The sequence below is a fragment of the Thamnophis sirtalis genome, unplaced genomic scaffold, assembly GCF_051295495.1.
Source record: "Thamnophis sirtalis isolate CommonGarterSnake01/CBP01778 unplaced genomic scaffold, rThaSir2_p1.2 scaffold_2, whole genome shotgun sequence".
NCBI lineage: Eukaryota > Metazoa > Chordata > Lepidosauria > Squamata > Natricidae > Thamnophis > Thamnophis sirtalis.
In genome coordinates, this window is record NW_028261382.1 from 54,305,845 (window position 1) to 54,319,175 (window position 13,331).

General features: G+C 45.4%; 1 protein-coding gene across 4 annotated transcripts in view; it reads left to right on the forward strand.

Annotated features, from left to right (window-relative positions):
• Positions 1–13,331, forward strand: part of LOC148048838 (merlin) — a gene marked incomplete at its 5' end in the record, with an annotated part of 49,580 nt that overhangs the window by 29,018 nt on the left and 7,231 nt on the right. For 2 of the 4 annotated variants that reach the window (XM_087705610.1, XM_087705611.1), the window contains 1 exon segment: positions 5,039–5,099. In XM_087705610.1, the coding sequence (XP_087561736.1) occupies positions 5,039–5,074 (36 nt within the window). 4 annotated transcript variants of the gene reach the window in all.

Genomic DNA, 13,331 nt, shown 5'->3' on the forward strand with positions numbered 1-13,331 from the left:
TATCTATATCTATATCTATATCTATCTATCTATCTATCTATCTATCTATCTATCTATCTATCTATCTATCTATCTATCTATCTATCTATCTGCTGGAATAGAGAAATTCAAGGGTGGCTTTCAGGATCTCAAAAATCTCCCAGGAATTTTGTCCCTTTTAGCAGGTAGCTATGCCTTTTGTGAAACGAATCCCGTAAAAATCCAGTGGAAAATGGTTATCTATGAAGAAGGAGAAGAATTTCATTTTATTTCTTTTCTTTTCTTAAGGAAAACCACTTTCCCCTCTAAAGAGCTTGGGGCTTGTGATGTAGCTTATTGATATTTCATGTATTATCCCCAGAGGCCAGGGATGTAGGTCAGGCCCACCATCTCAGCCTTTTCATAATCGGGAACCAGAGGATTTTCATCTGGTTTTTATTGCAATTATAACCAGGTGACCCCTGCAAAAGGAGAGGGCTTTGGATGGTTTATTTGCTAGAGTGGGGGGATATTAAGAGGCCGTATTGTCATGCAGATATGAAGGAAGATAGATATGCCATTTTTTCCGTCTGCCTTTTCATTTGCTTGTATATGTATATATGCATGCTTTGGTAAGTGCTTTGTGTGTTTGCGTGTGTGAGAGAGAGAGGGAGGGAGAAAGAGGGGGAGAGGGGAGGAAACAGAAGAGATAGAGAAAGACAGAAAGAGAGGGAGAGAAAGAGAGATGAGACAGAGATAGAAGAAATAAAGAGAGAAGAAATATAGGAGAGAAAGAGAGAGAGATGAAACAGAAGAGATAAAGACAGAAGGAGGGAGAGAAAGAGATAGAAGAGATTAAAGAGAGAGAGAAAAAGACAGATGAGAGAGAAGAAATATAGGAGAGAAAGAGAGAGAGATGAAACAGAAGAGAAAGACAAAGAGAGGGAGAGATGAGACAGAGAGGAGATAAGAGAGAGAGAAGATAGATAGGAGAAAAAGACACAGAGGGAGAGAGAAAAAGAGAGATGAGACAGAAGAAAGAGAAATGCAGACAGAGATAGGAGAGGAAGAAGTGATAGGAGAGAAAGATACAGAGAGAGAGATGAAACAGACGAGATAAAGACAGAAGGAGGGAGAGATAGAAGAGATTAAAGAGAGAGAAAAAGACAGATGAGATAGAAGAAATATAGGAGAGAAAGAAAGAGAGATGAAACAGAAGAGAAAGACAAAGAGAGGGAGAGAGAGATGAGACAGAGAGGAGGTAAGAGAGATAGAAGATAGGAAAGACACAGAGGGAGAGAGAAAAAGAGATGAGACAGAAGAAAGAGAGAGAAATACAGACAGATAGGAAAGGAAGAAGTGATAGGAGAGAAAGACACAGAGAGAGAGAGATGAAACAGACGAGATAAAGACAGAAAGAGAGGGAGAGAAAGAGATAGAAGAGATTAAAGAGAGAGAGAAAAGACATGAGATGGAAGAAATATAGGAGAGAAAGAAAGATGAAAGAAGAGAAAGACAAAGAGAGGGAGGGAGAGATGAGACAGAGAGGAAATAAGAGATTAGAGAGATAGAAGATAGGAGAGAAAGACACAGGGGGAGAGAGAAAAAGAGAGATGAGACAGAAGAAAGGGAGAGAAATACAGACAGAGATAGGAGATGAAGAAGTGATAGAAGAGAAAGAAAGATGAAAGAAGAGAAAGACAAAGAGAGGGAGGGAGAGTTGAGAGAGAGAGGAGATAAGAGATTAGAGAGATAGAAGATAGATAGGAGAGAAAGACACAGAGGGAGAGAGAAAAAGAGAGATGAGACAGAAGAAAGAGAAATACAGAGATAGGAGAGGAAGAAGTGATAGAAGAGAAAGACACAGAGAGAGATGAAACAGAAGAGATTAAAGAGAGAGAAAGACAAATGAGATAGAAGAAATATAGGAGAGAAAGAGAGAGAGATGAAACAGAAGAGAAAGACAAAGAGAGGGAGAGAGAGGAGACAGAAAGGAGATAGAGACAGAAAAAGACAGAGATAAGAGAGATAGAAGATAGATAGGAGAGAAAGACACACACAGAGAGAGAAAGAGAGAGATGAGACAGAAGATAGAGAGAGAAGTACAGACAGAGATAGGAGAGGAAGAAGTGTTAGATAGAGAAAGAGAGAGATGAGATAGACAGAGGGAAATATATATATATATATATATATATATATATATATATATAGAGAGAGAGAGAGAGAGAGAGAGAGAGAGAGAGAGAGAGAGAGAGAGAGAGAGAGAGAGAATATTTTCTCTTCTTTTAAGAAAATAAAGTTACCAAGGCAGAGATCACCCCACCACCACCTCAGTTGGGGCAAGGTCCCCCGTTGAAGACAGAGGAGTGCAGTTAATTTCTTTATTGGATTTAAAAGTATTTTTAAACTGCAGGGTTTGCGCCAAAGAGCTCAGGAAGCATATTAGCACCGAGACTTCCCCTGCCCTTCAGGCTTACGGTCTTAAGGACGTGATGCACTTGGGCGAAAGGGACGAAGGGAAGGGAGAAGACGGCAGATTTAAAACAATACAAGTAATGCCCACCTTTATCAAAGATGGATTCCTCCCCCCCCCCAAAAAACCCATTGATGAAAAAGGGGACTTAAAAGAAGGGGGTGGCTCCTAAAAACCACACAGACGCCATATTTCCCAAGGAAACTCGCTTCCGACGGGCAGTTTGTGAGAAGTCTTCGGGATTTCGGGCCTGGCTTCCCCCCCCAGTGGTTGGCTAGATTTTATTTTTTATTTTTGTATTTCTCACCCACCTAAGAGCCTCAGTGGCGCAGTGGTCAGAGTGCAGTACTGCAGGCTACTTCTGCTGACTGCCGGCTGCCTGCAATTTGGCAATTTGAATCTCACCAGGCTCAAGGTTGACTCAGACTTCCAGCCTTCCGAGGTGGGTCAAATGAGGACCCGGATTGTTGGGGGAAAAAACGGAATATAAGTACTATTGCTATTACTCTATCTATCTATCTATCTGTCTATCTATCTATCTATCTATCTATCTATCTATCTATCTATCTATCTATCTATCTATCTATCTATCTATCTATCTATCTATCTATCTATCTATCTATATTATCCATCTATATTTCTCTCTGTCCATCTAGCAATAGCAGTAGCAATAGCAGTTAGACTTATATACCGCTTCATAGGGCTTTCAGCCCTCTCTAAGTGGTTTACAGAGTCAGCATATCGCCCCCACAGTTTGGGTCCTCATTTCACCCACCTTTGAGCCGGTGAGATTTGAACTGCCGAACTGCAGTTAGCAGTCAGCTGAAGTGGCCTGCAGTACTGCACTCTAACCACTGCGCAACCTCAGCTCATTTTAGCCGTCTGTCTGTCTGTCTGTCTATCATCTATCTATCTATCTATCTATCTATCTATCTATCTATCTATCTATCTATCTATCTATCTATCTATCTATCTAATCCATCTATATTTATCTCTGTCCATCTGTCTGTCTGGCTGGCTATCTATCGATCTATCTATCTATCATCTCTCTCTCTCTCTCTCTCTCTCTCTCTCATCTATCTATCATCTATCTATCTATCTATCTATCTAGCATCTATCTATCATCTAGCATCTATCTGTCTGTCTATCTATCTATCTATCTATCTATCTATCATCTTATCCATTTATATTTATTTATGTCTGTCTGTCTGTCTATCTATCATCTATCATCTATCTATCTATCTATCTATCTATCTATCTATCTATCTATCTATCTATCTAATCTAATCTATATCATCCATCTATTTATCTATCTATTCTTCCATCCATCCATCTATTCTGTGCGCCTGCCTATCTATCTGTCTGTCTGTCTGTCTGTCATGGTGGCACAGTGGTCAGAGTGCAGTACTGCAGGTTATTTCTGCCGACTGCCGGCTGCCTGCAATTTGGCAGTTCGAATCTCACCAGGCTCCAGGTTGGCTCAGCCTTCCGTCCTTCCGAGGTGGGTCAAGGGAGGACCCAGATTGTTGGGGGTAAATAGGCTGACTCCGTAAACCGCTTAGTAAAAGCACTAAGAAAGCGGTATATAAGTCTTAAGGGCTGTTTAAAAAAAACAAAACAACTCTCACAAATTATACTTTTAATCACTTTTTTTCCCTTCTCCCCCTTTCTCCTAACTTCTTCTTTCCCTTCTTCCTGTTGTTATTATGGTTGTGGTATCTTTTCTTCAAGGTGTTCATTTTTATTATTCTGGTATAAAATGTTATGTCCCCCCCCCCCAACCTGAATCGAAAGAAACACCCCCAGCATCGCTCAGCAATAGCAGTAGCAGTTAGACTTATATACCGCTTCATAGGGCTTTCAGCCCTCTCTAAGTGGTTTACAGAGTCAGCATATCGCCCCCACAGTCTGGGTCCTCATTTCACCCACCTCGGTAGGATGGAAGGCTGAGTCAACCTTTGAGCCGGTGAGATTTGAACCGCCGAACTGCAGCTAGCAGTCAGCTGAAGTGGCCTGCAGTACTGCACCCTAACCACTGCGCCACCTCGGCTCTTAGATAGATAGATAGATAGATAGATAGATAGATAGATAGATAGATAGATAGATAGATAGATAGATAGATAGATAGATAGATAGATAGATAGATAGGTAGATAGGTAGATAGGTAGATAGGTAGATTAGATAGATAGATTAGATAGATAGATGATAGATAGATGATAGATAGATAGATAGATAGATAGATAGATAGATAGATAGATAGATAGATGATAGATAGCAATAGCAATAGCAATTAGACTTATATACCGCTTCATAGGGCTTTCAGCCCTCTCTAAGCGGTTTACAGAGTCAGCATATCGCCCCAACAATCCGGGTCCTCATTTCACCCACCTCGGAAGGATGGAAGGCTGAGTCAACCTTTGAGCCGGTGAGATTTGAACCGCCGAATTGCAGCTAGCAGTCAGCTGAAGTGGCCTGCAGTACTGCACCCTAACCACTGCGCCACCTCGGCTCAGCATTTAATTAATGCACAAAACCGTAGTTTTGAGCCACCGATGCTGCCTTGAATTCACGGAGGACTTTTCTGTTTCTTATCGTTGCCGATTTTAGCCTCAAGCCCAAGGCAGAAGACCTATCTGCATTTGAGACTTCCCAAGTAGCTTGTTGCAAGGTATTTCGTGTCGGGTGTCGGGGATGGGTGTCTCCCTTACTAACGTCTGCATGGCCTTGCGGGTGAGCAGATTGCGACTACTACGCCAGCTTTCCGCCTTGCACCACACAACGGTGTGTGCGCGCGTGTGTTTATGTGTGTGTTTGTGTGTGTAAAGGCTGAGCCACTCTGGTGGACAGTTGGACCCCGGGACTCGCTAAGAACCTCACCGTTTCGAGAGGGCTGCTCCTTCTCACGCAGCACCCTCAGTGTCAAAGCAGCATCGATTGTCGAATTTGAACACAACAGAATATTCTTTTGTTGGCCACTAAGTGTGTGATTTGGAACAGCCAAGGAATTCGTCTCCCGGGGCACAAACTCTTCAGTTGCACAGGCAAACAAGAGTGATAGATCGTAGACCCTGAATCATAGTTACAAGCATTCGTCGTAAGAGAACGGGAAGCTTTCCCCCAATTGGTGGGGAAATCTAGAATGCGGCAGACTACTCACAATCCTGCATTTCTATTTCTCTCTCTCTCTTTTTTTTCTCTTTCTCCCTTTCCCGCCTTCTCTCTCTTTCTCTCTCTTTCTCTCTCTCCCTTTCCCCCCCTTCTCTCTCTCTCTCTCACACGCACACACACACACACATACTTCTGCAAAACTTTCATAAGATTAAAGGCTGCAGAAATCAATGCAATAGCAATAGCAGTTAGACTTATATACCGCTTCATAGGGCTTTCAGCCCTCTCTAAGCGGTTTACAGAGTCAGCATATTGCCCCCAACAACAATCCGGGTCCTCATTTTACCCACCTCGGAAGGATAGAAGGCTGAGTCAACCTTGAGCCTAGTGGGATTTGAACAGCCGAACTGCAGAACTGCAGTCAGCTGAAGTAGCCTGCAGTGCTACATTTAACCACTGCGCCACCTTGGCTCTATGCCTCTGTACCTCCCTCTCTCCCTCTCTTTTTTCTCTCTCTCCCTTTCCCCCCTTCTCTTTCTCTCTTTCTCTATCTCACTCCCCCTTTCCCTCTTTTCTCTCTCCCTCTCTCTTTCTCTCTCCCTTTCCCCCTTCTCTCTCTTTCTCTCCCTTTCCCCCTTCTCTCTCTCTCTCTCTCTCTTTTCTCTCTCCCTTTCCCCCTTCTCTCTCTCTCTTTCTCTCTCTCTCCCTTTCTCTTGCTCTCTTTTTTCTCTCCCTTTCTCTCTTTCTCTCTCTTCTCTACCCCTTCTCTCTCTTTTTTTCTCTTTCTCTTTCTCCCTCTCTCTCTCTCTTTTCTCTCTCCCTTTCCCCTTTTCTCTCTCTTTCTCTCTCCCTTTCTCTCTCTCTCTCTTCTCTCCCCCTTCTCTCTCTTTTTTCTCTTTCTCTTTCTCCCTTTCTCTCTCTCTCTTTTCTCTCTCCCTTTCCCCTTCTCTCTCTCTTTCTCTCTCACTTTCTCTCTCTCTATCTCTCCCCCCCTCCCTCCCTCCCTCTCTCTCTCATGCACACACACACACACTCCCTCCTCTGAACCAGTAAAAAAAGGCTTTAAAAAAGTTTTCGAAATGGTTCCGATGATCGCGCGGCACAGCTGATTGTGACAGCTGAACTTTAAAAAAAAACTTTTAAATCATTTTTTTTTTTTACTACTGGTTCGGGTGAACGGGTAATTTAAAAAATGCTTTAAAAAAGTTTTTTAAAAAGTTCCGACGATCAGCTGTGCCGCGCGATTTCTGTTCGCTAGAAAGCAGGAAATCCACTTTACCTCTGCAGACTCAGAAAAGGCTTCTCGGCACCTGTGCGGAAAGCACACCTTCGATGCCCATGCATGAGGTAGGCGTGCGCGGTTCCACCACAAAACCGCGTTTGACTAAAGCGCGCTCGAAACCGCGTAGCTGACGTCATCACAGCGCGAAAACAGCGCGGAGAAAAAAGCACGCTGTAAACGCTAAACCTAAAATTAACACCTAAACCTAAACCTAACCCCCCTAAACCTAATCCTAAACCTAACCCTAAACCTAACCCTTAACCTAACCCTAAACCTAACCCTTAACCTAACCCTAAACCTAACCCTAAACCTTAACCTAACCTAACCCTTAACCTAACCCTAAACCTAACCCTAAACCTAACCCTAAACCTAACCCTTACCTTAACTTGAATCGGCTTGCTTTCAAAGCGCTATTTAAAGCGCCCTTCTTTCTCCGCGCTGGCTGTTGTCGCCCTGCTGATGACGTCAGCGACGCAGTTTAATCGGGCGCGCTTTAGTCGAGCGCGGTTTTGTCGTGCCACGGTTTCGCGTGCTCGAAGCAAACCAGTATGACTTCAGAGCATTTCACTGCTCTGGAAACACCCCCCCCCTCTCTCTCTCACACACACACACACACTTCTGCAAAACTCATGACGAACGGCTCACGAAGTTAGCTTCCCTGTGTCGATTTTAATATTTTGCTTTGTTTAAGAGATCTTTTTTGTCTCGGTTTCCGCAACCTACGAGCTGTTTTAGATTCCATCATCCACAAAACTGCATCGAATCCCCCTCCCTCCCTTCTAGATATTAATTTCAGCCCTGCGTTGCGCTGATTAACCTACTGGGATTCAATAATTCAATATGCATCTCAGTGGAAGCCACACTGAAGTTCACCATCGAAAGAGGGGGGAGGGAGGGGGAAACCTATTGTATTAGCCATAAAGGTTCCCTTCTCTCTCTCTTGACACCAAAGTCAGCATCAGTAATGAGTTTGGAGTACTTGATGGGAATCTGCATGGAGCTTTTGCGGTTAACCTCCGAGCAACAATTAAATAGTGGAAATTGTAAATGGCCTGAAGCCACTCCGTTCTTTGAGATTAAAAAGAAGGAGGGGGAAAAAAACCCATCTTGCCATGCTAACCTTTAGACTAGAATAAGAGAGTTGGAAGGGACCTTGGAGGTCTTCTAGTCCAACCCCCTCCGCTTAGGCAGGAAACCCTATACTGTTTCAGACAGATGGCTATCCAACATCATCTTAAAGACTTCCAGTGTTGGAGCATTCACAACTTCTGGAGGCAATTTGTTCCACTGATTAATTGTCCTAACTGTGAGGAAATTTCTTCTGAGTTCTAAGTTGCTTCTCTCCTTGATTAGTTTCCACCCATTGCTTCTTGTCCTGCCCTCAGGTGCCTTGGAGAATAGCTTGACTCCCTCTTCTTTGGGGCAACCCCTGAGATATTGGAACACTGGTATCATGTCTCCCCTAGTCCTTCTTTTCATTAAACTAGACCTACCCAGTTCCTGCAACCGTTCTTCCTATGTTTTAGCCTCCAGTCCCCTAATCCTCTTTGTTGCTCTTCTCTGCACTCTTTCCAGAGTCTCCCCTACTCCTTCTTTTCATTAAACTGGACATGGAAGGAAGAAAGGAGAGAAAGAAAGAAAGAAAAAAGAAAGAAAGAAAAAGAGAAGGAAGGAGCATGAGAAAGGGAAAAGGAAGGAAAGAAGGGAAGGAAGGAAAGAACAAAAGAAAGAAAGGGAAGGAAGGAGCATGAGAAAGGGGGAAGGAAGGAAAGAAGGGAAGGAAAGAAAGAAAGGGAAGGAAGGAGCATGAGAAAGGGAGAAGGAAGGAAAGAAGGGAAGGAAGGAAAGAACGAAAGAAAGGGAAGGAAGGAGCATGAGAAAGGGGGAAGGAAGAAGGGAAGGAAGGAAAGAATGAAAGAAAGAAAGGGAAGGAAGGAGCATGAAAAAGGGGGAAGGAAGGAAGGAAGGGAGGAAGGAAGGAAGGAAGGAAGGAAAGAGGAAAAAGAAGAGCAAAGTAAAAGCACATAGATTTATATACCGCTTTGCTTCACAGCCCTCTCTAAGCAGTTTACAGAGTCAGCCTCTTGCCCCCCAACAATCTGGGTCCTCGTTTTACTGACCTTGGAAGGACGGAAGGCTGAGTCAACCTTGAGCCTGGTGAGACTCGAACTGCTCACATATTTACTAATCTCACCGATATCCTATTATTATTATTATTACTTCCTCCCTCTAGGGAAAGGCCAAGGAGAAATAGAATCCGCTCTGATGCTACCCACCCCTCCAAGGTTTCCCCTGTGTTGAATTTTGGAGGCCCACAAGCAGAGCCTCTCTCAGTCGAGCTGGCCTTGAGGTGTCTCGAACCCAAAACTTCAGCCTCTCTCGGGCCAAGCCCTGCGACCCCCACTCCCCCGAGACAACCAGCTGTCTTGGCGTCCTTTTGAATTTCCAATCCCTGCCTTGGGATGGCTCCTTTGAAGTTCTCCGCGTTTAATGATGTGGTTAACATGCTAATCCCTTTTTATGAGCTCTGTGGGTTCATCGCAGGTATCTCTTCCTTAAAAAATGATCTCTCTCTCTCTCTCTCTCTCTCTCTCTCTCTCTCTCTCTCTCTCTGTCTGTCTCTCTGTCTCTCTGTCTCTCCTCTCTCTCTCTGTCTCTCCTCTCTCTCTCCTCTCTCTCCTCTCTCTCCTCTCTTCCCCCTTCCCACTCTGCCAGCTGCACTAATTTCATCTGATTTGAACTCCAAGTAATCTCATTGTTCTTGCTTCAGTCAAAGAGATGGGACTGGCTTGTTATGTGGTTCGGTTTTGTTTTGAACACTGTCTTCTTCCTGCCTCTGATTTCAGGGTTTCTCCTAGGCCAGCAGTCACCAACTGGGGAGTCCGTGGACCACTGGTGGCCCGCGAAAAAGTTTTGGTGCTCCGCAGAAAAATTATTGGCGTTTTTTATATTGCACTAAATCAGGAGGTCCTCAAACTACGGCCCCTGGGACGGATACGTGCAATGAACGCTTGTGTTGCTGCAGGGAGTCTCCCCCTTCGGGGTCTTTTGGGGGGGTCAGAAATTCCCACTTGGGGTCTGCTTTGGCCTCCTGGTGGGGGGCTTTGGGCGAAGGCTGGAGGGACGCACCGCTGGTGGGGAAGAGCCAGAGGGCCTCGTTCCAGTGGGACTGCATCCTGGCCTGGAACTGGCTGACCATCTCAGCCCGCTGAGCTTCCAGGCGCCGGCACCTGGCCTTGCACTCCCGCAGGTCTTCCCTCTGCTTGGAAAGCCCATGCTCCTAGTCCTCAGTGAGGTGCTTCTGCTGAGCCTCCTTCTCGGCCAGATCCAATTTGAACTGAGCTGTTTTGCCAAGTCTTTCTCCTGGGGGCTGCTTCGCTCCAGCAACTGCTTCCTATTGGGGCCCTAAGGAGCCCGGGCGGGCAGGCGAGGAGGGGCTGGGAGGGGAGGGGCCAGTAGAGGCTGGCGAGGCACCCCTTGACATGAGTGACATTGAGTTGGTCACGCCCTCCCAGTCACATGACCACCTAGCCACGCCCAGCCAGCCGGTCATTAGGCAGATCATATTAGTGGTCCGCGGGATTTAGAACTATGAATTTATTGGTCCCTGAGGTCCGAAAGGTTGTGTCCGAAACCCTGTCCCAGGCCTAGTTGAAACTCACACATCTGAGAGTCATCTGAGCTGGGAAGCACCCACAATTTAGGAAGGGAAGCCGTTCCACTGAGAAAAATGAACCAGTGGAACGACTTGCCACCAGAAGTTGTGGGAAAACCTGGAGGTTTTCAAGAAGAGGCTGGACAGCCGTTTGTCTGGCCTGGGGATAGGGTCTCCTGCTTGAGCAGGGGGTTGGACTAGAAGACCTCCAAGGTCTCTTCCAATCCTGTTTTCTGTATTATGATCATTGGAAATGTTTCTCCTCCCTTATTTGCAGGGATAAATGCAGATAAATTTCCGGAGAGTACAATCCCTTAAAGCAGTGTCCCCCCCCAACGAGCCTTTTGGGCACCTGGGACCAATTCCTTTTTATTTTTATTTTTAACTTTCATAACTTTCAAATAAGGGAAAAAAGAAAAAAGAGAAAGAGAACCAGGTCATCCCCTGAAGAGGAGAATATGTAAACACAACAACGGTTAGAGTGGATGGAGGGAGGAGTAGAAGGAAAGATAGGAAGGAAAGGAGAAAGGAGAGGAATAGGAGAAAGGGAAAGGCAGAGGAAGAAGGGGAGGGAATGTAAGAGTAGGAAAGAGGGGAGGAAGGGGAAGAAGAGGGGAAGGGTAAAGGGGAGGAAGGGAGGAAGGAGAGAAGAAAGAGAAGAAAGGGGTAGGAAGGAGGGAGGGAAGGAGGGAGGGAAGGAAGGAGGGAAGGAAGGAGAGGAGGGAAGGAAGGAGAGAAGAAAGGAGGGAAGGAAGGAGGGAGGGAAGGAAGGGGGGAAGGAAGGAGGAAAGGAAGGGGAAAGGAAGGAGAGAAGGAGAAAAGAAAGGAGGGAAGGAGAGAAGGAGGGAAGGGGAAGGAGGGAGGGAAGGGGAGTAGGAGAGAAGAAACGAGGGAAGGAAAGAGGGAGGGAGGGAAGAAGAAGTAGGACCGTTGTAAAATAAGATGGATCTATGGGATGATAAAAAAGCAATCTTCAAGGATATTGTCAACAGTAGGGAAAAATTGTTATAAATACATATTATTAATAACAGTTGTATATGAATGTATATATGAAATTGATAAAATAAATTTAAAAAAAACAAAACCTGGGACCAATTCCGTAGAGGGAGGGGTTTTTTCCCCCACTGACCGGAGGGGGGTGGAGGCTGGTTTTGCATGCTGCCTGCCTCCCTTCGCTTGTTTGCACAGCCCGGTTTCTGCTGTGTCTCGGATAAAGGTTTCCCATCGAAAGATAAACAGGGATTTTAAATCATACGCCCTGTTAGATAAGATGAGGCAGACTATATCATGTTACCTGCAGAGGTGGATTTCCCCCCTCCAGGCTCACCTGCATTTTGCTGATAAGATGGCTCCGTTTCGCACGCAGAAAGAGGTTAATAAAACACAATGCAGGCGAGCGTTTCCAGATATAGTGGCGGAAGCAGGACAACCTGTTGAGGGCAGGCTAGAGGCCATTTGAAAATAAGCCCTCCCCGGATAATAAGCCCAATCAACAAGCTTTTTTGAGCTAAAATAAGCCCTCCCCAAAAATATTGCAACACAGCAGCAGCCATGAGCTGACCACGCTCGCCGCTTCCTGCACCTCAAAAGTAATAAGACCTCCCCAAAAAAATAAGTCCTAGCGCTTATTTCAGGGGGTCAAAAGAAAATAAGACCCGGTCTTATTTTCAGGGAAACACGATATTTCTAAGAGGACAAAAATAAGACCATCTTGTTTTAGAGAACTGTTTTTTAAAATAAAAAAAAATCCAGGGGCCATAATTCCTCAAATCCATAGTTACTTTAGACAGGGTCAATCAAGAGTTTTGCCCTCGAGGTGGCTTAATTAGGGTGCCAGCGTTCCAAATATCCAGAATTAAATCAGAGTCCAAGGCAAAGTGTTCCTCTAAGTTCCAATTGATGAAGAGAGACATGTTGGCACAACTGTGGAAAACCCGAATCTGAAAGCTTCCTGGGTTTTCCCACCCAGTTGAAAGTTCATGATCTTGCCCCCACATACCCACAAGTCCAATCTTCCGTTGCCACGCTGGCAGCTTCTACCCATCCAGTTCCGGTCAGGTGCAGAGGTGCCGAGACGAAGGATGACCTTGGCTTTCTAAAAGGAATGTTGTTATGGCTGCCTATCATCTAACGCCGTACAATCCCACCTCCCAATTACCCCACTAATGAAACCGCATAGTAAAATAATAGCGTGTGTGGCAGGCCAAAGATTCTAAAAGGGATATGACTGCAGGCCTGACAGGGAATAACACAGGGGCGAAGCATCTGAGCGTGTTTCCCCAACGAGGGATTTTGCATGGATGCCTTTCAAGGACAAGAGATCTTGCTTTCTTCCCAATTATATTTCAGAAGGCAACCTTAACCAAAAGCTTGCTTTGAAGGGGAGGACCCGTCGAAAACGTTGGCGGGCGAGCGAGCTTTTTGTGAGTGTCACGGTGACTTTGTCTCTGCAGTGCCCTCCCTTCTTTCCGTTTCTTAGCGTGCCAGGCCCAATTTATCATTTTTATGCTGCCGAAAATCTAAAGGCAAGAGGGGAGCAGCGCCGATAACGGATGTTATTCATCTTATATATATATATATATATATATATATTCCCACTTGGCGTTTTGCGAGGCCGATCTAAATTGTTTCCGCGCCAATCTAAATGGCGTGGCTTCGCTTTTTTGGGAAGAGATGCGGCGGCTCGGGGGCTAAGACGCTGAGCTTGTCGATCAGAAAGAGGGTCGGCAGTTTGGCGGTTCGAATCCCCAGCGCCGCGTAACGGAGTGAGCTCCCGTGACTTGTCCCAGCTTCCGCCAACTGAGCAGTTCGAAAGCACGTTAAAAATGCAAGTAGAAAAACAGGGACCACCTTTG